Here is a 23,654-nt window from a genome sequence, read left to right on the forward strand (position 1 = left end):
TGTCTTCTTCACATGGCCTACCTGAATCAGTGTCTCCAGCTCTATCTCATTTACACACGTGTGCTCCCGAAGAAAGTCAGCCTTCTCTAGCGCGATTGTGTTCTTCTGCATACTTTCAAAGGGCTGCTCCAGGGAATGGAAGACGAGTCCTCCCGTCACCAGATAAACTAACACCACGACAAAGACGACCATCACTGTTTTCCAACTCATGACTGTCTGCAGACCTTGAGGAGGGGCTTCCATGGCAGCAAAAATAGTGGCTCGTGAGGAAACAGTGAATTGTGAAGATGAATGATGCCCGTTAGTTTTGGGCTCGGGCTCACAAGCTGGCACCGCTGAGGGAACAGCCACTGAAACACAAAGCAAAAAATCTTATTCAAAATCAAATTCCTTAGGGTATGACCTTGATCTTCACGTACAATTTTCCTCAACACCATTTTCAAGACTCTCACATAACCATGGTCTTCACATAGATATAATTCACAGATTCTTCTCATCTGGAAGGTTCAATGTCTGCTTTGTTCATCCATACGCCAGCTACCTCAAGGGGTTGCTTCATCCATTACCTCTAGAGCTGGACAGTCCAGTTATATGTGCAAAAATTTCAGAAATATGCCCAAAACCATTTATTAGAAAAGAACATGAAAATTTTGACTAGTTAGGATATATTACACATGGTGGTGTTTGGTGAGGGAACCTGGCAGTGATTTATGTCCTTAAATCATATTACTAATAGTATTAATAGTGCTAAAAAATTGAACTGTTAATGATCAGTGATCACTATCTGACCTGGTATTGACAGAAACAGAAAATGCTTTACAAACCACTATGCTGTTTGGCTCACTAACATAAATAGGCTCATATTATTTACACGGATTCACAAAACCATAACTTCTAAAAATGTTCTTAAAAGCCTGGAAGCCTCACAAATTTTAGCATAAATCATGTGTCAGCCAAAGCATACTAGACATCTGAGGTCAGAGTTACATGCCAAGCACAAATATGGGCCTCTCAGCTTGGGACTGAGACGCTGTACAGCCCAGATGACCTCAGCAGTACAACAGAGCTAATAAGCCCTGATCTCCAATCAGACTTAATAGCCTGACCGCTGTGTCAAGCTACCAAGGCATCCAAATCAAAGCTGGGTCACCCCCAAACAATTCAGGTGTCTCAGCATCACACCTCCCCACTCTCTGTTGCTAGTGTTAACAATGGCAGGATGAGGACAGGTTCCTCGGCATCCACTGGTTTAATGGCACCACATGTAGGCTTTGAAGAAGCTGGATTCATTTTAAACCAAATTCCTGTGTAATCTTACCATGGTGCAGCTGTCACTGGCCTGTAATTTCTTTGAAACTGGATTAATTTATTGCATATCAGACCTAAATCAGATTACAGTTAAAATATAGTGACTTTAGGTGCATTTTCTGAACTTATTCACAATGTGTCTTACTGTTTTGCTTAGAAATTAAAGCAGAAAGATATACAACATCCCATCACAGTGGCATCATACATCAGTTCTATATAATTTGAACATAAAACGTGATTACACTTTGAGTCTGAAGTGAGCTACAACTCTTTCCCAATAGAAACCATTTTATGATACTGAGAAATTTAAGAACTCAGCTGTTTACTACAGGCATGTTTTCCTAGAAGCATTGCATGGAGTACAGAGCTTCCGGCTTACTTGATAACCAACAAAACACATAAATCTATAATTGCTTTACTATTAATATTTCATTTCATATGTGACTTGAAGGCTCCAGATACCAAATAGAAAGAATCCAGGATCAGAGGAAAATCTTCTGTGGTTGATTCCTTTTTTGTGTATCTCAATTTTCCGACACTCCGTGGCACAGCTGCTCAATTTACTCATCAAAAGTCATTATGGTTCCCAACACTTTATCAGCCAAGATGGAGTAATATCAAAGTTAAAAGGGTATTTTCCCTTACCTCCAAATACATTTCATGTAAGTTTTAATAACTTGAAGTGACAACAGGGAGAAGAGTGACTGTGCTAGAAAGAAGTCACATTTTTTGTAAGATATCAATATATTTAATATCTAAGTCTCCTGAAAGTATTATTGTAATAGATACAGTGAGTTTCAGCAGGATACCAGGACAGTATTCAGAAGAAACATAAAATAGTGAGGTTGTGTGAAGCAGTTAGAACCTCTCTTCCCCTGCAGGCAAATATCTTAAATCTAAGTTACAACATCTCCTTACTGAACTAAATAAATCTGACTACTCACCAAAGTGGCTCAGCTGATGCAACTATGTAACATAGATTCCATGGATTCCATGGAATTCAATCAATTCGCATTAGTTAGAGCCAATAACTACTGTGTATATTGTGAATCAACAAAATCTTCAAGCCTGAGGGCTGATTTTGCACACTTGAGATTCCTCAGCAAAACAGACTCAGGATTCAAGGCTCACATGGCAAGAAGAGTGCAGAATTCACATGAGAGAAAGAGCATGCTATGATTTTTTTAAATAGCTATCCACCTTACCACAACTGGCATAGTCCAGTGTAGGCTGGGTGAGCCTTTCAGGGGAAAGAGATGCCTGGCTTTGATATCTCACAAATGTAAGTCAAGAGGATGGAATGCAAGAGCTGGTAGCAGGAAAACAGCTTTTGTGAGTTTTCTTTTCCTCTCTGCTAGTATAAATGTTGTTTCTTATTCAAATCATGTTTCTGGCAAAGTGTTAATAAAAGCTTTACAGTAAAATCATGGCCTGTTTGATTCTGTCTTCTTAGGAAAAAGTGTTGTACTGATTTAAGAACAAGACGGACAGTTCAGGTTAGAGAATGTAAAATGGTCTTATAAATATTTTCTCACTTAAACAGCTCAGTGGATTACTGTGCTCAGCTTGCTTATCTCTAAAATAAAATATAACTCTTTTCTGTGTTTTTCTTTTATTTTCTGTTAGTAATAGCTACCCTAAGTGAATGTAGAATTGTTGATCCTGAAGTATTTTACATTATATAAACAAATACGCAGGATGACTCTACTAAAGCAGCAAGTTAAGCAACTGATGTATAACAGAAATGGTCCTCTTACAAAGCTGATGCACAAGGCACAACTGCAGTCAATACTCAGAGATTTTAAGCAGCAGTTAGGTGTTGAAAAAACAGTGTAGATACTCCATCTAGCAGTTCTCCCACTCTCTACAACAGGACAGTGGGGTCAGTAACTTAAGCACATGGTAAAAAGTTAGAAATCCTGATTTCTAATAGGAACACTGCCTCTGTGAAACTGTGCTCTGACAAAAGAGTTGCCATTTGTCTTTAAACCATGGTTTCATCAGCTGCAAAGAGATAAAATAGTGCTTACTTTTCTAGCAAAAGTGTCCTGGAAGAGGCCATGTCTGAATGTAAAACATAAACTTCCACAAGTTTAACAAGTAGTTTTACTAAAATCAAGGAATGGACTACAGTGGCAATTCAACAATGTGCAGAGGTATGTAAATAGTTTAAAAAATAAAGGTATACATAAATTCTTGGATTTGTAGAAATGGTTTAGACATGTTTACAATAAATGCAGAACAATTCCTACTTTATTTGTTCATGCTTTTTCAAAACAAGCTGGTGTCAGAACAGCCTTTTCCCAGACCAGAGTCTCATCCATATGTGTTTGTTAAATTATATCAAAGAAGACTTAATCTGCCTCAGTGAAAGTGATGATGGATCTCTACTCACATGCATGCACTATATTAGCAGATAGGTAATCTCAAAGGAACAGGAACCCTCAAAGTAACACACCAGTGTTTCCAAACAGGCCTTATCCCAGTAAAAGGATGCCAGAGGAGAAAGAAAGGTGAGTTGCTGATTATTTGGATAAGCTTCAAAATAAAGTAACTGAAGACATTGATGTTAGAAGTGAAATTGCAATATTAGGATCTGTACAGTTGTTCACATCCAAGATCACAATGCTTACCTGCACTTATACAGGCTAACGGCAAAGCCAGGACTCTCATTGATATGTAAGGAGCTTAAATACCTGAGAATTCTGCTAATATTGATGAGAATTAAGGAAGCAAAACTTTCACTCACTGTCAAGATGACAGGGGCAAAGGTTTACTCATTATAGTTGTAGGTGTTTCCCTTGTAAGATGAACAGAAGGCCCAATATGTCGACCAGGCCCAGACCGTAGGGGTGTCTGGTGTCTCCTGGAGCCTGGGTTACAGACGTCTCCAGGACACTTTTCAGCTTGGTGCGGCCCTCAGACTACTGCCCGTTCCTGATCTTCCACGTAGGGGTCAAGGAAGTAGCCACACATGGTCCGAGGATAATCAAAAAGGACTTCTAGGCCTTCCCCTGGCCAGGGAATCTGGAGCATGAGTTATAGCCTCCCTGTAGTTACAGTTGAAGGCAGCAACATGGGAAGAAACGGACAGACTGAGTCTATGGCTCCACAGTTGGTGTCACCAAAACCAAAACTTTAGGGGGGTTGACAATGAAATGGCCTCTGCAGCACCAGGCATGTTGGCATCAGACAGGACTCACTTTTCTCAGCAAGAGAGGGAGGAGCGTCTTTGCTCGGTAACTAGCAAGGCTCACAGGCAGAGCTTTAAACTAGACGTAGGGGGAGAAGGAGCCAATATCAGGCTCGACCCTGGCAAGCTGTGGGATGATATGCAAAAGGACAGAGAGACAGGGTGCTGGTGAGGGCACTTTGCCAGTCACTCCAAACTGTGCTAGGCACATTGGAGCACACTAGAAGCCTTAGGGAGATAAGCCAGTCAGTCCTGAGGTAACAGAAGCCACAAGAAAACACCAGGGAAATATCTCAAAGGAATAATGGGGTATTTGTCTAGGAAGGTGACACACACAGCAGCCCAGCAATCCCCAGGAGCAAGATGTTGGGCAAGGAAGGCAAGAGTCTGGCATAGCTGAAGCTGATAAGGAAATGCTGGTCGAACTAAAGGTAAAGAAGCAAATGCACAGACAGTGGAGACAAGGACAGGTTAGCTGGGAAGAGTATAGAGAAGGTGGTCAGATTTTTTTTGTGTGGTGATGGGGTGAGGAAGGCCAAGGCAACGGTGGAACTGAACCTCACAAGGAATGCAAATAATAACAAGAAGAGTTTCTACTGGTATTTAACCAGAAAAGGAAGGTCAAACAAGGTGTAGCCCCTCAATAAACAATGGTGGTAAACTGATAACAATGCATGAGAAGGCTCAAGTACTCAACAACTTTTTTGCCTCAGTCTTCAGTGACAATCTCTCTTCTCACACCTCTCAATTAAGCATAATGGCAACTGGGAGAGCAAAGTGCTTTTTTTTTTTTAGCAAGTGCTAAAGATCAGGTTCCTGAATGTACAGAAGTCTATGGGACCCAGTGAGATACATCCCAGAGTCCTGAGGGAATTGGCTGACGTAGTTGTCAAGCTACTCTCCATGATACTTGAAAAGTCATGGCAGTCAAGTGAAGTCCCAGGTGACTGGAAAAGGGGGAACATTGAACCCATCTTTAAAAGGGTAGAAAGGAGGACCCTGGCAACTACTGACCTGTCAGCCCCATCTCTGTGCCTGGGAAGATCACGGAACAGATCCTCCTAGAAGCTATGCTATGGCACATGGAGGACAGGGAGGTGATTTGGGACAGTCAGCACAGGTTCATCAAGGGAAAGTCCTGTCTGACAAACCTAGTGACTTTCTATGATGGAGTGACTACATCAGTGCCCAAGGGAAGGGCTACAGATGTTATTTATCTGCACTTTGACACACAACATCCTTCTCTCTAGATTGGAGAGACACGGATTCTGTGTTAGATGGATAAGAAACTGGTTGGGCAGTCACATCCAGGGGGTAGTGGTCAGCTTAGAGTCTCAATGGGTATCAGTGACAGGTGGTGTACTGCAGGGGTCCATACTGGACCAGTGTTAATTAATATCTGATTTCATGACACAGACAAAGGGATCAAGTGCACCCTCAGCAAATTTACAGATGACACCAAGCTGAGTGGTGCGGTTGACACACCTAAAGGACAGGATCCATCAGAGAGACCTGGACGAGCTTGAGAAGTGGGCCCTAACTCCAGCCTTCCAGCACCTGAAGGGAGCCTATAGTGATAGCATAAGGGGGAATGGCTTCAAATTAAGTGTAGGTTTAGATTACATATTAGGAAGAAATCCTTTACTGTGAGGGTGGTGAGGCACTTGAACAGGCTACCCAAAGAAGAGGTGGATGTCCCATCCCTGGAAATGTTCAATGCCAGTTTGGACAGGGCTCTGAGCAACCTGGCCTAGTGGAAGGTGTCCTTGCCAATGGCAGGGGGGTTGGAACTAGATGAACATTAAGGTCCCTCCTAGCCCAAGCCATTCCATGATTTTACATGGATTAACTCAACTGAAGCAGTTCGCAGTTGGACTAGATGACTGTTGTAGGTTCCTTCCAACTGAAATATTCTACTCTAAAGCAAAACTATGTAGTAAAACACTGGAGCTATTGAAGTAATGCACCATAAGACATTGCTTCAGACCAAACACTGTCCTTTACTACTGCAGGTATGCTTTTCTTCAGCAAACCGATGTTTCTAAGAACAGGTTAGACTTATTTCTGCCAGAAATATCTAGCTATAGTTGGCCCTGTTTTACAGCAGCAGGGTGAGCTACATAACCTGTTAAGACTGGAAAGTAGTTCTAATTTAAAAAGAAAATCTCCAGAGAGGTTCAAAGAACAGACATCTCAGAATAGCTTCAAATAAGAACCAAAATGCTGAGACGAAATTCAACTTTTGACTACAAAAACATTAAAACATGGCTTTGCCACACTGATCTATATCCTGGCAACTATCTTACTCGAATATGCCAAGAACACAGGAGATATCAAAGAAACCTGGTTTTAGAGGAGAGTTTCTCAAATGGTTTAAACCAAACACAATTTTTTAAAATAAACATCTTCTCCTCTGGACGACACAATTTCTGTCTGCTGTCACAACTTCAATCTGCAAAAAATGTAAGTCAGGTTTAATAGTGTGTTATTTAGTACTTCATTTTCTTCCACAGCCCTGTGTTACATGGGCACCCAGGAATGTATGTACATTTTAACTAGAGTATAGCAGAGTGTTCTTGACACACCTAATAAAAATATTGCTTTCACAGGATTCAGCGCAGAATTAGACAGAGGCCATATATACTTACGCATTTATAAACTCAGCAGCTGGCTTTAAGTTTGAAACATGAGGCGATCAAAAATGAAACTGGACATTTGATCCCCCATTTTAGTGGCTCCATTCAAGGAAGACAACAAGGTACTTTTGGGTCAAGTAAAAAGGCTCATTGATGTGCATCTGAAGGTAAGTAACAATATGTTTCCCCAAAATCCTAATAATATAATGGGAGGGGTTTTTTTAAAGAAAGGAAATTATGCATTCTTGAAATGTTTAAATAGTCAAGTATCCAAAATTTCCCATGTCTTGTTTGAATTAAAACTAGAAATTTAGTTAGAATTATAAAGTAATCTTATCATACAGTCCAGTTTCACTGAGAAAATTCATGAGCAAATCATCCTCCCTACAGCTTTCACAAGATCCTACACTGGATTATCAACACTTCTTCATTCTTCCTATAGCACTACTTAGTAAGCCAGAATTTCTCCCTGAACTAATTTAGAAATATGACATTTTGTCAAGTGTATGATGTTTCAGAACAGAACCCTGGAGCACCAAGGCTCAGAAATGTCTGTAAGGTGCTAGCAAAGTTCACTAAACCTTCCCTGAACTGACCGCTAAAAGGAGGTGGATCCACCTTCTTTATAACGGATCATAAAAGATTGGGGGATGAAGGGACTCCACTGGCCATAACTGTTTCAGAGTCCTAGCAGGAGCCTCATTTATTTCAGTTTAACTGGATAGAGTAATCTAGGCTTTTGTTTCTCACCCCAATCACCCTTCAGTTAACACACTGAAGTTAAGATCAAAAGGCTTCCTGACTGAACAGTGTGGAAAGGCAGGAAAATAAGCAGCCCATCAGAGGATAACATATAATCTTGCATTCACTTCAAGGCTCTACCTCAGTTCCAAACAGAAGTTCCTGGAGGATGTGGGTATCTAGCATTTTCTTCCAATCTCAAAATCTTCCCACAGACTCCCCAAAGTGATTTCAAATACCGGCTGCTTGGATTAAGAAAGCAGGGCTGTGCCTGAAGTTAAAGCAAGGATAAGAGGAATGTTAGAGGGACAGCAGAGGTAATCAGTGTATAAAGGGATCAGCTATATAAACTTCTCAGGATACGTCACAAAGAGAAAATGCATGAAGGTTGACGGATGAAGGAAATTGGACTGTCCAACAGGAAGCGGGTGGTTTCTATATGCATAATGGAAGCAATGAAACATGGAAGTTTCTGTCCATGTGTAACCAAAAAATCATTAAACCATCAAAATTTTGCATTATGAGGACATGGCAAATCATTTCCACTACTTGATTTGCTTGTTATTCCAGCCCACTCACCATCCCCATTCTTTAACTCTGTCTGTTGTGGGTTTTGTAGAGAGCATCCATTTACCCAGAGCAATGAATGTGGAATTTTTATAACTGGGCATTCAAAAATCTGAAGCAGTTTAGAAAGTCTGGCTTTTAGATAAAAAATCCCAGTAGACAACGATTGTGTCTGCCTTCATGTTTGTGCAGCATCTTTGCATGATGTGGGCTAATTAACAGGTGACATTACAGCTGTGATCAAGAAATGGGAGAAAAATCCTGCCTGCAGGCTATGATTACATATGGGGCAGAACACTGGTATCCCTGTGGCGGTTGTTCTGGTTTGAGGCATAGGAATAATAAGCATTGCTGTCTGGGGATCACGGGACCCATATAGCCATGAATCAAGAAAAACTGCTATCAGTGCTGACATGTTTTACACCAGTTTGGCCCTAGTCCTTTTGCACAGCCCCAGTGCAAACAAATTGAGCAGAGAAAGTCATCGCAAGCTTGCCACACAAGGGGAATTTCATCCTACTGTTTGTACAGCATTTTGCAGCAAACTGCCACTGAATTACTATTGCATTTACTGTTTGTGAAAGCAAAGCTTGACATACTGTTTGTTTGGGAAACACAGAGTGCCTCTGAACATAGAGCTTTTCAATGCACTGGCACCCCATGGGTTAAATCTAACACTATTTTCCCTGAAGTGGATTCTCTAATGCAGCATTAGTGCTGCTGACTTCAGCAACATCTCAGCCCTCTGCTGTAAATGCAGTCATCAGCAGGAAAGCATTCGATGGAGTATGAGAGACAGGTAAAGGCACAAAGGGCAATACACAATAAACAAAATAGATTGAACGTGCTGTTGGAACAAATGCAGCACTGATTCATCCCAATTGCTCCTTTCCCTGAGTGGGACAGGGAGAAGGGAGCAGTATGTCAGGTTACAAAACTGCATAAAGAATAAAGTCACTGTTTGCTTCCTACAGTAGGGTAGTGCTAGTAAAATAAGAGTAAAAGTTCATATATTGAGTTCTCTCTGTTGGTTGGCAGAGAAATGTCAGCATGTATCAAGAGGGAGTTATATCTGACCATTGCTTTGCCATCCCTGGCAGCAGATTTGGGAAATATGTCATACCAAAAGGGTTCTGCAATTTCTGTACCATTTGTCATATATCTAATGCTCGAACTGATGATTCTCAGTAAGTTTCCACAAAAATCTACATAATTCTGCTGCAACAGTTATAATTGAAACATACTAATTAATATTTCTTGGAATATCCCAACTACTTAATTAATCTGGAACACAGTTGTACTGAGAAAACAAAACACCACTGTTTTATAACGTGGCTTTCATTCTTCTTCATTAGAAAACTATAGTTTAGGCAAAAATAAAAAAATCTTAAACAGTCTAAATTGGAACATGGTAGAAATTAAGAAATCAGTGTGGTCTGAGTTAAGGTATCTATGTAAAAAGATCTTCCCAACTATGGGAGTCTTCACACAGTGGTGATGCTGGTGGCCCTGTAGATCAGCAGAACTAAGGGAAACTTAAGCCTCTTCTTTCTTCCCAGAGAGCTTCTTTAGTGGCAGACAAGAACATTCGCTATGCAGTAAGTAAGAAGAATGAATTTTCTCTTCCACTGAAGGACACTATCACTCCTATCTCATACCATTTTTTTCCAAAGAACAAATCTTTTGGGAATCTTCTCCAGTTTCTACTGTCCATGCTACCAGAATATCGCTGCTCCCATTTAGCTGTGCAGCAAGTGCCTGACAGAAACAAGTACCTGGCTATCTGGTCTCTGTGACAATGTATTTCATTTAGGTGGCAAGATGAGGGTAGCAGGGTGGCTACAGTGGTGATCTCTGTGGAAGGCCTGGGGCTGCCCCATTCTGGACACAGCCAGTTCCTGCTGACTTCAACAGACCCACCACAGGACACAGCTGAGCCCATCAGTGAAGCTGACAGCATCTCTGTGAAAGCATACTTTAGAAAGAGAAAAATAATTTGCAGACAGTAAGGAATGAGGAAAAAAGTATGAGAAACAATCCTGAAGACATCAAGATCAGTGAAGGAGAAAGAAATGGTCCAGGAGCTAGGAGATATTCTCCTGCAGCCAGTGAGAGTTATAGAAGAGATCATGGTGGAGTAGGTATTTCCCTGGAGCTCATGGAGAGGACCACACCAGAGCAGATATCCACACTGGAGGGCCCCAGTCCAGGGCAGGTTGATATTTCCTGAAGTACTGCTGCCTGTGGAGAGACCATGCTGGAGCAGGTTTATCCTAAAGGACTGCAGCCCATAGTATGGACCCATGTCGGAACAAGGAAAAAGTATAAGGAGAAAGATGCAGTTTAGAGCAGCTAGGCCCATCATAAACCCCCATTCCCCATCCCCCCTGCACCATGCAGGGTCGGGAGGAGGAGGAAGAAGAGTCAGGAATGAAGCAGTGATGTTGGGCTAGGAAAAGTAAAGGAGGAGAAAGGTATTTTAACCTCCACCCTTGTTTCTCATCACCCAAATCTATTTTAATTGGCAATAAATTAAATAAATTTTCCTCAAGTCAAGTCTCATTTGCCTGTGATGGCAATTTCTAACTCATCTCCCCGGCTTTATCTCAACGCACAAACTTTTCCAATGCTATTTTCTCCCCCTTTCCTGTTGAGGAGGAGGAGTGAGAGAGGACCTGGTTGGGTATGTGGTAGCCAGCTTAGGTCAAACCACCACAGACAGTTTGCACAGAGGCAATAAGCATAAGGACACAATTCAGACTATATTGTTCAGCACTGTTTTTTTCTCTGAGTCTCCCCAGCTACCTGCATATGGATTTTGGTGAAAAAGTCATCAGTCCATTGCAATCACGCCCTAAGAATATCAATGTATATAGATCAGGACTTAAACTACAATGATGAACATGAGTTAGCTACAGAAAGAGCAAACATCCTTCCAACAATAATGCTTTTGTCACTTTCTACTGGAGTTGGGTCAATTGGGAACAAAAACATTCATTTGTCTTGTTGAGTGGATTTGATTTTTTTCACTTTTTATCACTTTTCATTCTAATTCTCTCTTCTCACACAGAAGCATTTTATTTCATGCACTTTCTACACATATTTAAGAAAATGGATGTCAGCAGCACACACCTTCAAATAAAGCTAAATGTCAAATTGATTAAATATTTCATGCTGGCAGGAAGTGCATATAGACTTAACCAATGAAGGAAAAGAAGTAATACAATATGATGTCTCTGACAATTTTTAAAAAGTATAAGAAAATCACGATCTTCTTGTAGATGCTAAATGGCTTGAAACTGGGTGCTGGGTAAACCTAACTGGTTGGATTACTTATTAATCTAGCTGTAATCAGTTTAACAAATGTGTAAAAGATTAAAAACTCTATGCAATTACCATTCCCCTGAGCTATGCCATGTCCCTTCGTTTTGTGAGGCTGTTGAAAGACTCTCTGTTATTCTGTAATTTCACTTCAGGAGTTCTGAACCTAGTCTCCCTAAAGAGATAGAAAAATAGTATGTACCAGCTAATTTAATTTTAGTCAAGAAAGTATAGTGAGAAAGCGAGGAGGGTCTCAATACCATTTTGATACTGTATTTCTGAAAGACTGCCATTTCTAATTGTACATGCTTTAAAGCACACAAGAATGGCAGTTCAAGCATCCATCTCACAGGAGCTTTCAAAGGGAACAGAAAAACTGACAATGGCTGCCTAGGAAAATAAAAAGTCTGCAGGGCTAAAATCTCAGTGCTCTTAAATACATAAACCCCAGAAAATCTCACTACACCAACAAATTCAATCCTAAATCAGTTTTTGTATATGTCTTTTTAATAGTCACGTATTATAATTATTTACTTCATAGGGAATAAACTCTTCTGGACAGGGGTCCTAGCATTAGCAATGTTTAGAGAAGGAGCATCACTCCTCTGAACATACTGCAAATAGCAATAATTGCCATATATCACCATCTTTTAAATAATTCTGGAAAAATTGGATGCTGGACAACAATAATTTTCCTTAATCTTTCATGTGAAGAATTTGAAAATATTTTTAGTCTCCTTCTTGTAGATCGATACAACTTTCATTAAGATTTGCAAAGAAATTGGGTTTAAGCCAAGAAAAGCTGAGTAGCTTTGTTAACATAGTGCTGAGCTTCTGTTTATAGGCCTAGTCACTTAGCAGGACATATTTGGCTCAAAACAGTGCTGCACCAGATAGGTAGAAGTTCACAATTTCCTTCGGCTAGCCTAGCTCAGACAGCAGTGTTCAACTCTTGCCTAATACAACCATGTAGGTATAGCCCAGACAAAAAAAGAAATTGCTTAACCAAAATCATACAACAAATGACAAGGTTGGACTAGAAATCCTTCTGCTCTCAGATTTCTGTGCTTTAAGACCTATTCAAAAAGAGCCACTCCTATTTTGGACATCGATACTTTATTTCTTTAATTTTATGTCCATCCTTGGCTTCTGCACAACCTTTCATAGAACTGCATATAGTCAGCAATCAGTGACAATGAAAATATGTTTTTCTTTCCTTAGATTAAAAGGAAGCAAACTCTGAATGGCATGACAAAGGCTGCTCTAGTCAACATCTTTCTCTGCCTCACTTAGCACCAAAATATTGAACGGTGACTAAATATTGACGTTTCATTGTAACAGAGGATTAAATGCACAGGAATATAGAAGTAGAGAATGAGTTAGAAAACTACAGCAGGCAGACACTGGATCTGTATTTAAAGAATACTGGAAATATCAGTTTTCCTTCAATCAGTTTTGACTGATCTCTTATCCTGGTTTGAACTACAGTAAATCAAACTTCATCACGTATTCAAATGTCATTTGTCCATGACACAAAACGATTGTCAACACAGTCATCTTTTCAACATCTCACATCAATTTTCATTGCAGTTTTCCAAAGTACTCTTAATATAAATGAACATGCTGTTTAGATGAAGCGCAGTCTCACCAATGAAAATAAGACACTGGGTAACTAAAGACAGTGATGAATTCTTCCCTAGATCCCTCAAGAACAGGGCAAGAATAACTGATTAATTTGTATCAAGGAAGAAGGGGATTATATATTAGGAAGAAGTCTAGCTACAAGGATAGCTAGGCATGGGAACAGCCATCAATATATTGAAATGTCCACTACTGGAAGTATCTAAGAAGAGGGCATAAAATCATCTGCCAGAAATTATTTGTCAGTGTTTTCCATATGTCCTGCATGCCCCTATGAACCTGGGAAGAAAAACTACCAGTGAAGGTAACAGAGAAAGACAGCCTAATGTTGTATTCAGCATCCACGATGTGTAAAAAAACCAGTGGAATACTAAGGGTTTATAAAAAAAAAATATTCAAAATCATTCGTACACCAGTTCGAATTCCCAGCAGGAAAATGCTCTTGAAATCCTTTCCCTCCCCTTCTGTGTAAGATAGTCAATCACACCTCAACATTCCTTTTTGCATCAGTTGTGCCAAGTCTGTAATATTCTTTCATGATTATCTAAATATCTCAAAGCATTTCACAAATAACAGATAAACACCTGTGACACTGAGGATCCTAACAATACTGTATGTGTTCACAGTTTCTCTCATGTAAACACTGCCAAGAGATCTTAGGAAATTAATAAATTCAAGAGTAATTTCAAAACCTGATTAAACAAGGTCTTTGTCATATGTGCATTAAGCAGGTACAATGATTTGTCATCAATGTATTAGCAGATTTTCAAGTTCTTTTAGGGGACATACTCTTTTCCGCTATACATTACAAAATGCCGGTCCATCTGTTACAAGATTAATAGACAGCCATAAATTAGACTCCTTTCTTTTCTTGGTTTTAAAGGAAAAATACGATAACCATGTGTAAGCTGCTCTTGATGATTATTTACAAGAACTTCCAGATTCTGACCCAGCCTCTCTGCTGTCAGCACTGCAGCCTGAGTGTGCCCATGAACCTAAAATGGATTACCCAAGAGTTACTCTCTTGCAAACACAGCCTTAGAGCTTCTGTTACTGAGGCTATACAAATGGCAGGGAAACAACAGGAAGCCCAAGGCCAGCTGGAGCAGGTATCCGCCAGAACTTACCCACTGACATTAAAAAAATCTCTGCAAAAGTCACGGCCATGGGATGCTGGGATACTTTCCCCTCCCTCCTCCCTCTCCCAGGCACTGCACTTTTCTAATGCATATGTGACAGCTCACTGGTCAAAAGAATGGATGTGCTAAGGCAGGACATGAACTCCAGGAATAGCTGAAAGCATCAGGCTTTTTTCTAGTTTGGCTTCAGGACAGCAGTCCTCAGGGGAGTTCCTAGCTAACACTTACTGGCATTAGTATGAAGATGCACTGCCACTGACACCATTTGTAGCACTACTTACAGAGCTGCCAAGTCCAGACGAATACTTGAGGGAGGTTTGTCTTGTGCTGGAGTGAGACTGTACACTCTGCTGGAGGGCAGTTCGAATTTTGTTTCCCTTGATTTGCTTTCTCTCTCTTCTGACCTCTCCTCCACCTTGCACTCCTCCAAATCCATCCACCTGTTCTTGTCCCTCACTTCTCTCCAACTGTGCTGGCAGCGTGGGAGGTAGCATACCCGTAACTCCCTGTTCAGCTCCTCTTCTTGGCACTACCCTTCCTGTTGCCTCTGATACTTGAGCCCATATTCATGTGTGACAGGATTCATCAATGAACTTCAGGTATGGGAAAATGAAAAATAGAATAGAAGAGTATTACAGTGAGAAACAGGAGGAGTTGAAGGGAGAATAGAAGTGATTGACAGGGGCAAGTCCTAAATATGGAACCCTCCTGCTTCAAGACTGATGACTATGTTTGTTCCAACACACTCGCGGGCAGCAGTGCTATCATCAGCTTTATGGAGCTATTTATAGAGACACTGAATACAGAGAAACCCATGAAAAATTCTCACCTTTCTCTTTCTGAAACCAATAGATCACTGCTAAAACCTGTTTCCCTACCAATAGATTGGTATTTCTTGCTCTTGATAAAATTGGGAGTTCCAGTTTGTGCAGGTCTCTGCTCTGTCAAGAGCCAAATAGGAAGCAAGTGCTTTTGACTCAAGATCTTGGGGTATAAAGATGACTTTATGAAAAGAGTTCCTGTAAGAAGAAATGAACATATATATATGTTTCCTCAGGTAATATACAGAATAACTGCTTTCTTGTCAGTATAGCACAAGCACCAAGGAATAAACAGCTGTTCTCTGGTTTTCTGCAAATTTCACCCTTCAATGAAAAACAGGCATGTTGAACAGTGATGCTGCTGCTTATCCACAACCTTCTTCTTAAAGACTAAAACAAAATTTTTCATTGCACCATGACGTTTGTATGAAACAAGTTGATTACTCTTCCTCACCAGGAAGTGTCCCAGGGTTCCAGTAACACTCAGGAAGAGTCTGAATCTCCCACCACAGGATTTCAATGTGTTCAGCTTCCAAGTACTCACAGGATGATAGAGTTTTTGCTGGAATCTTCCAAATATCTTATCTCAAGGATTCAGAAAAGAAATTCAGCCAATGGTCTCATGGGCAGACCAACTAGTGAAGGAAACCTAAGTCCTGCAATTTAGCGTAAGAAGGCCTGTGTACAAAGAGAAGAACATTCTTAGTGAAGGAAACCTAGTGGTAAAACTAGCCAAGTGGAGGAGACAACAAAGATTCACACTGGCCTTCAGGAAGTTATCTAATCTACATTTGAAATGTGATTGATGTTGGCTGTCTGCCAGGCGTACAGCCTAACAGTGGACTGGAGGAATTTATTGATTCACCTCAGTTATGCAAAGGGGAACTTAGCAGCACCACTGACTATGGTACAGACTGGAACTGTGAGATGCTCAGCTGGGGCTGTACAATATCTCCTGCAGGACTCTCTTTGGTTACTAGCCAAGGTCACATATGGGTAAGGCCAGAAAAACACACACAATATAATCTCTAATCCCAAAATAACAATTGTGTAAGCACTTATTGTTTCCCTCCAAAGATGTCTTGTGGCATCTTTACATGTATCTGAACATTACTGATCATACTTAAGGAGCTCATACTGATGATCGTCTGTAAAAACAAGAAGTAAGAATTTCTGCATCAGTCTAGTGGTGTCTTCCCCAATTTGACTAATGATTAGGATGTACTGAAAAATACTTTGAATTCAAGTAACTCTCATTAATGATCTTCCATTTCAGTTAGGTGATAATTTCTCAACTTTTCTGTGCAACAGCAATAAAAGTGGATCTTTCATCATGTGATAATGGTCAGAAATCTTATAAGAAGCACATAAGAATCAACTGGGTTGGAAAAGACCTCGAAGATCATCAAGTCCAACCCTTGATCCAACACTGCCGTGGTTACCAGACCATGGCACTAAGTGCCACATCCAGTCTCATCTTAAAAACCTCCAGAGATGGTGAATCCACCAACTCCCTGGGCAGCCCAATCCAATGCCTGATTGCTCTCTCCGTAAAAAATTTCTTCCTAATATCCAACCTAAACCTCCCCTGGCTCATGCCCTCTTGTCCTACTGCTGGTTGCCTGGGAGAAGATACCAACCCCCACCTGGCTACAACCTCCTTTCAGATAGTTGTAGAGAGTGATGAGGTCTCCCCTGAACCTCCTCTTCTCCAGGCTGAACAACCCCAGCTCCCTCAGCCTCTCCTCATAGGACTTGTGCTCCAGTCCCTTCATAAGACTCGTTGCTCTTCTCTGGACCTGCTCCAGCACCTCAATATCCTTTCTGAACTGAGGGGCCCAGAACTGGACACAGTACTCCAGGTGTGGCCTCACCAGCACTGAGTACAGGAGAAGAATCACTTCCCTGCTCTTGCTGGCCAAAATGTTCCTGATAGAGGCCAGGGTATTTTTTAGTTAAGTGGAGCTATACTATTTGCATAACCTGAGGATTTAATCTATTTAGCCGTCTTAAGTTCCCATACACATTAACACTCACATAAAGTGAATGAAAGCTTTCCAATACTCTAAAAACCTATTCTGGAATAGGGTGAAGCATACATATAAGACAGCTACTACAAAATTACTCTGTGCAAAACCAATGTTTTACAAGGAAGAGGAGGTTGCTGTTTGAAATGCCCTTGTTCAGCATAGCCACTTTTATTTTCTCTTATTCTGAATGCTTTACAGCATACACATTTTTCTTTTACACTTTGTGTGTAAGTTTCACCAGTAAAGATGCCACAGTCAGAAATTATTTACCTGTTGAGTCTGCATGTATGACAATTACTAGAAATTGACTGCAAGTCAAAGAGGGATCAGTTAAGCAAAAGGAATTAGGTTAAAGAGACATCAGACCCATTATGTTGCTCATGACATCATCACTAGGAGGTTGGTTGGGTACATGGGGCTCCAGGTCACTGCCAGGCTGCATAAAGTTGGCTTGGAGTTTGCTATATAGTATATAATTTAGGGTACCTTAGATGATAAGGAGTCTGATACAACACCTGAATTATATAAGAATGCTCAGCTTCTATTCAGATAATAGTGTAAAAATACAGTTGTAATTTGAAATATAACAAAATTCTATAGCTACATAAGGATACCATCTGCTGACATGGTATGGCTTCTAACATCTCACAATACTTCACAGTGTTGTCATACTGCATCACTGAAATGTGGCTACGTGCATTCACAGATCAGACTTAACAAAGAGACCTAAGGCCCCACAATCAATTTTGTCCACAATTAAGCTCTACCTAAGCAAAACCTTGCCTGCACAGTGTATAGCAGGTGAACATGAACTCGTTTTCCTCCAGTCAAAGCTGGGGAATACAAATGAAATCACTGCCAACAATGCAAAGCTTAATTAGCATTTTATAACTTTCAGCAGAGCTGCACTAACCATTACAGTGTAACTTCACGTAACATCAAAGCAAGTACTAACTGAGAATTAAACCAACAGGAAGAAGTGGTGTACACCTGCCTTAAATCCTACTAACAAGAGGATTAACCCAAAGCAATTTTAGCTGAAGAGTAAAATACAAGCAGAAACAACCTTTGTCTCATTTCTTCCCTTTGCTGTAACTTGGAATACATCCCATTAGCATCAATACAAACGTAGTCAAATTGGTCAGTGCAGCCTAGAGAGTGATTTTGCTGACCCTAAACCAGACATTTACTGAGAATTCTCCAGGCTTCCTGAACCATACTTGACTATTTCCCCTAACCATAACAGGTCCTTAAAAACTTAGAATACCTTAGAATTTCAGACACCTACCTACATTTAGCTGTTTTATTCTCCAACTAAGTCATACTCAAAAGGTCTAATTCAATTGCCCATCCATATTATGTACCAAGCAAGAGATTATGGCATACCCTAATTGGCCTTAAGCTGTTGCTCCAGAAGGGCAGAGGTCTCCCTTAGGTCCATTATCGTATATACCAGGCCTATACAAATATCTCAGCTACCTTAAAGTCTCTTAAATGTCAGCAGATGCCTATTTTTAGAAAACTAAATCAACAAAAAATGTCTGGTAGCAATAAGAAATTCAGGTCATAAGGTTACATGTCAGTGTATCATTGTAACCTAATAATGGGCTCTGCTTCTTATAAAGGCAAATTAGGACAGTGGCTGTAGCATCATGAAGAAGTTGCTGCTGTTTCCATAGGTGCCATGATTGCTGCTACTCAAGGCCTGTGTCCAGTGCTTTCCTGTGCAATCCAAACTTAGCAGTCTCAACATATAAGTAATCAGTGATGGATCAGACTTATCCTAGAAGAATGCCTTTGAGATGTGTGCTTCCTTCATTTCAACTGTGAGCTTCTGCAGTACCGTTTTTTTCATAATTCTTTCACCAAGGAGGTTTTTCACACATAGTAGCTAGTGACTGCCTTTTGTTTCTTGAAAATGAAAACCTGAAACTTGAGAGGATAAAAGCCCTGTACAACCTGTCAGTATGGATTTTCTATTTTCAAATCATACTGGTATTATTATATTACAGTATCAAGTAAGAGAGAAATAATCCAAGCAACCCTTCAAGAACGTATTACTGAATTTTCAGAAACTCAGTGGCACAAGTTTAAGGTGCCAAAATCCAAAATCCTCATCCAGTACAGTCAGTAGCATGTTGGTTTTTAATTCCTAGGGAAGAAAAGATGAGTCAGTCCTGCTGAGATATGAACATATGGCTCTAACAAATCTCAAAGCCTGATGCTTAAAGCACTGTGATGATCCTGTAGGATAGTGCTACCAAAATAACTTGTATTGCTTTCTAAGAAGATTTTTTAGGGTGTTATCTTTTGTTATCCCCTACTAGTTAAACAGTCTTCAGCAAAAAAATAGTCACACGGTCACAAATAATCCACAGATTATCAGAAAAAGAACTGAAGCAATTTAAAGATCTATTGAATGCATCTGTGTGGGGACAGAATTGAGGAACAAATGGAAGAGTCATAAGACTTTCTCTAATGAGAGACTAACCAAATAAACAAATCATCATCTATGAAAGATACTTACTTCATGAGATAAAAATATTCTGTAATATGTCCATGAGATTATTTATACTGTGATTTAGTTTTGCTCACAGAGAAAGACCCTGATACATGCCTGAGGAATCAACAGAGGACATAAAGATACTTCAGGACTTTATAAATTTGACCTAGGTTATACACTTACTTCTAAGAGGTAGAAAGAACATCGTGTGCTTGAAAACAGCGAATTTTAGTTGAAGGCTGCCGAACTTATTTTCATGTCCACACTTTCTTTTTCTCAGAGCATTTTCAGCCTTATTACAGGTGCACCCTGTTCATTCTGCATTTTCTGCACTTCTGGCAGCAGATCTGATCCTGTCACACTTGGGACTCACTCTTTTGTAATCCACATTTCCTGAAGCAGCTTTGCTCTGTCTCTCCTTTTTTAGGTCTTTATTTCTTTTCAAACATCAAATTTCAAATAGCAAACTCAAACAAAACACTAGACCTAACTATGTCAGGATTAAAAAAAAAAAAAATTGAACCCACACCCAGACTTTGCAACTGATCACTAGTGCTACTCAGGACTCTAGATGCACTCCTAAGTGCAACAAGTTTCAATCCTTTTCATATAAGTTATATTTCATGCCCCTTGTCACAACTCTTCCCAAATCTTCATTCGCGAAGCCTAGCCATGATGTCACAACTCTAGCTCTGAGCAGTATGGTCCCTTTGATTTTAAAAACAGGAAAATAAAATTAAGCTAAGCTTCTTTATTCTCTTCTACCTCTTTTGTCCCCTCATACAGATTTTGCTAACAGATTCTGTCACCCTACTGGTCTTCATTTCAATTTCCAATACCAGGATACACCCACATTGAAATTTCTACCTTAATCTCAAAATCATACCAGTGTTCTCCTATGCTCATATTTTAGGACAACTGGATAACACATAATAACGCATGCATTTGGGAGACTTTGACAATAGTAAGACTTGTAACAGCTTAAGAATTTTATTAGCAATTAAAGAAAAAGATGAAATCTGAATTCTTGGTCTCAGCATTCCCAGACCAACGACACAGCCTCTAAATTCTGTGATTCATTAACATGGTAAGAGATTCATAGTTCATATTTGAAATATAATTTTGTTTAAATAATCTTAGCTGATGTTTGATTGTGTGAAAAGCAGCCCAGAAAGTATGTTTGGAGAATAATAATGGTCCATGGACTAAAAAGGATTGGCACTACCACCCTGAAGTACAAGAGTATAGGATATGAACTGTTCTCACCTGTTGTTTTACCTCATTCGGGTAACCAGTGAGAACTGCATGACACATTATTTGTGAAAGTCAGCAGGTTCATCTTAGAGCACATTTTCATTATAGATAAAATGTTTTCCTATACATGCTTTATACACAAACAACAGAAGTATAACCAATGGCTCAGGAACTGGAATATAAGCAGCCTCTCTCTGACTAAGAGAGGTCCCAGGATGTTTTCATCCTTACAGAAAACAAAGACCAGAGATATTCCTATAAAAAAAGGTATTAGGAAAATTAGTATTTAGCCTTTTGCTGAATGTCACTTCTTTTACATAAAACTTCCCTAAAAAAAGAGACCACTGTTCAGCATTCATATTCTGTGCTTCAGCTTTTGCTGTTACACTGAGATTATTACAAAATAAAGGTTAGGCATTCCCATGACACTGAATTCTGTAATACTCTACCTGTTAAATAGTAGTCTGTTGGTTACCCCTTTCTTATCCTGACCTCCTCATTTTTTCCTCCCCATTTCACTCCAGGTGCTTACTCTATTTTGAGCACAAAATCTAGGGCCTCTGTTTTCCCAGTGATTCCAGGCACTCTCTTACTTTCAAGTCAGTAAAGCCTGCGGCAACAACACAGTTCTTTTAAAATGAAGAATTCACGTTGCTCGCACCAAAATGAGTGGTAAAATTCCTAGCTCTGGATTAAATCAAGAGAGTAAGAATTAAAGTGTATCACCATTAATACGCACCTCTGTCTGAGGCTGATACAGTCCACATAGTAACTACATAAATCCACATAAACGCCAAAAGCTGAACTAAAGCCTACCCAAATACAACTGGTATCATATATCTTTATCCCAAAAGCAAACTCCATCACTTCAGTAGCATCAGTTTTCAAGAGTTGCCCAAGGGACTTTTCTGTCCAAAAGCCACTAACAGATTACTCTTGTATATATGGCAAAAAAGAGCATCGGTATTCTTCACCGAAATAATAATTCTGTCCTAACCTCTCATAGTGCTGACAATTCTACTGCTCTTCCTATCTTAGACTTATGGCTTCATATTGCCTTTGATTTTTTCATTCTCCTTTTCTCACAGTACAGATGACATCTCAATGATACCCTACCCTTCATCTTTCTTACCTTAACTAGAGTTCAGTCTTTCTTCACTATTACTAAGAAAGTTGCTGCCCAGTCCTTTGCTCTGCCACTTTCTTACTACCAATTTTACATTTCTGAATCCTTAGTGTTACCGTTTCCAGGGCATCCTAAAGACAACATTGATGAAACTAATACCTCTCTGATGTCTTTCTTCCTCTCTTCCTAATTTAATTGCATCTTTCTATCTCTTACCACATTAGGGTCCACAGTACTTATCTGTCTCCCCTGTAGGCTCCATATAGTTCTGATTTTTTCATTCTTTTCTATTTGTTTTCCAAACTCTTCCATTTTTTCACCTTACTGTATTTGGCACTATTGTGCCTAAACCACGCACTTCCAGGACTGACCTCCTGTTTACTCAACTTCTATTGGGTAATTTTTCCCATGCTTACTAGTCACAGCAGAGTCCCAATCTATCAGATGGGTGGGAAAGTAGCCAATAAAATTTTGTGACACAAGTAGCACAGGGTCATTGACCATGACCATGGGTCCTTTGGTGGCATCAGAGCTACTTTTTCACACATTGCAGCTTCCCAGAACAGTCTTCATATTCTGAGCTACTAAGAACTGACTTACCAATGCAGAAAGACATAGTCTAGCTCACAAAGGCACTCTACTTCTTTTCATATATCTTCTTGAAAACAGAGGACTGAAATGAGCACCTTTATTCTACTCATCTACATCTTTATAATTGTTTGCCTTCTGCATTGGTGTCTTTGAATAAAAGAACAGAAAAGGCAAGTACTGCAGCAATTTGTAACACTCCACTAGCAGCGTCAGTTTAATCTGTACTGAGTAGCTGATGCTGAAGATTTTTCAAACAGTCATCAAGGGATGATCCAAACCTGATATCTGCATGAAGGCACTTGAAACTCAGCTCATTGTCCCACATATAGGTGTCTAGTACTGCTTGAGGTGCCTCAGGCAAAGTGAGAAATCCCATGGCAGGTAACAAAGGACCTACGGAAGACTTCAGCCCCTCTGGAGCAGCAGCCTGGGAATATCAAAGGTGTTAAGATACTTCTAACGGGAAACTCAATTGAATCATCAGTGTCTGTAAAGAAGAGCAAATGATACAAGTTTCCTCTAGTTGTAAATTGCAGAGACTACCTTATTTCTTAATTTATGTGATCTGTGTATGATGACAGGCCGTTTTGCTCCCTCCTAATTGTTTTAGCATTTGATTGCAATACATATGCTCTTCTTTCAATAGCAGATCTTAGATTGCTCTTAACAAGTTAATTTTATTCCACAACACCCTTGTGCATTAGGAAAGTATTAATATTCTTGTTTTGCAGTCAAGGAAAAAGGAAGGAAAAGAAAGGGTAAGTAGCTTGCTTAAGGTTAAAC

At 39.9% G+C, this 23,654-nt stretch overlaps 1 protein-coding gene across 6 annotated transcripts in view; it reads right to left on the minus strand.

Annotated features, from left to right (window-relative positions):
* KCNK10 (potassium two pore domain channel subfamily K member 10) overlaps positions 1–23,654 on the minus strand; it is a 63,993-nt gene that overhangs the window by 35,521 nt on the left and 4,818 nt on the right. The window contains exons 1-2 of one of the 6 annotated variants that reach the window (XM_027673126.1): positions 4,512–4,530; positions 22–350 (exon numbers count right to left, since the gene is read on the minus strand). In XM_027673126.1, coding sequence (XP_027528927.1) covers positions 22–350; position 4,512 — 330 coding nt within the window. In that variant the 5' untranslated portion in view covers positions 4,513–4,530. Of the gene's footprint in view, positions 1–21; positions 351–2,252; positions 2,276–4,004; positions 4,414–4,511; positions 4,531–23,654 lie in introns of those variants that run through there. The other 5 variants (XM_027673113.1, XM_027673119.1, XM_027673133.1 and 2 more) reach the window with 5 other exon arrangements.

The sequence above is a fragment of the Neopelma chrysocephalum genome, unplaced genomic scaffold, assembly GCF_003984885.1.
Source record: "Neopelma chrysocephalum unplaced genomic scaffold, ASM398488v2 Primary Assembly neopelma1_24, whole genome shotgun sequence".
In the NCBI taxonomy this organism is placed as follows: domain Eukaryota; kingdom Metazoa; phylum Chordata; class Aves; order Passeriformes; family Pipridae; genus Neopelma; species Neopelma chrysocephalum.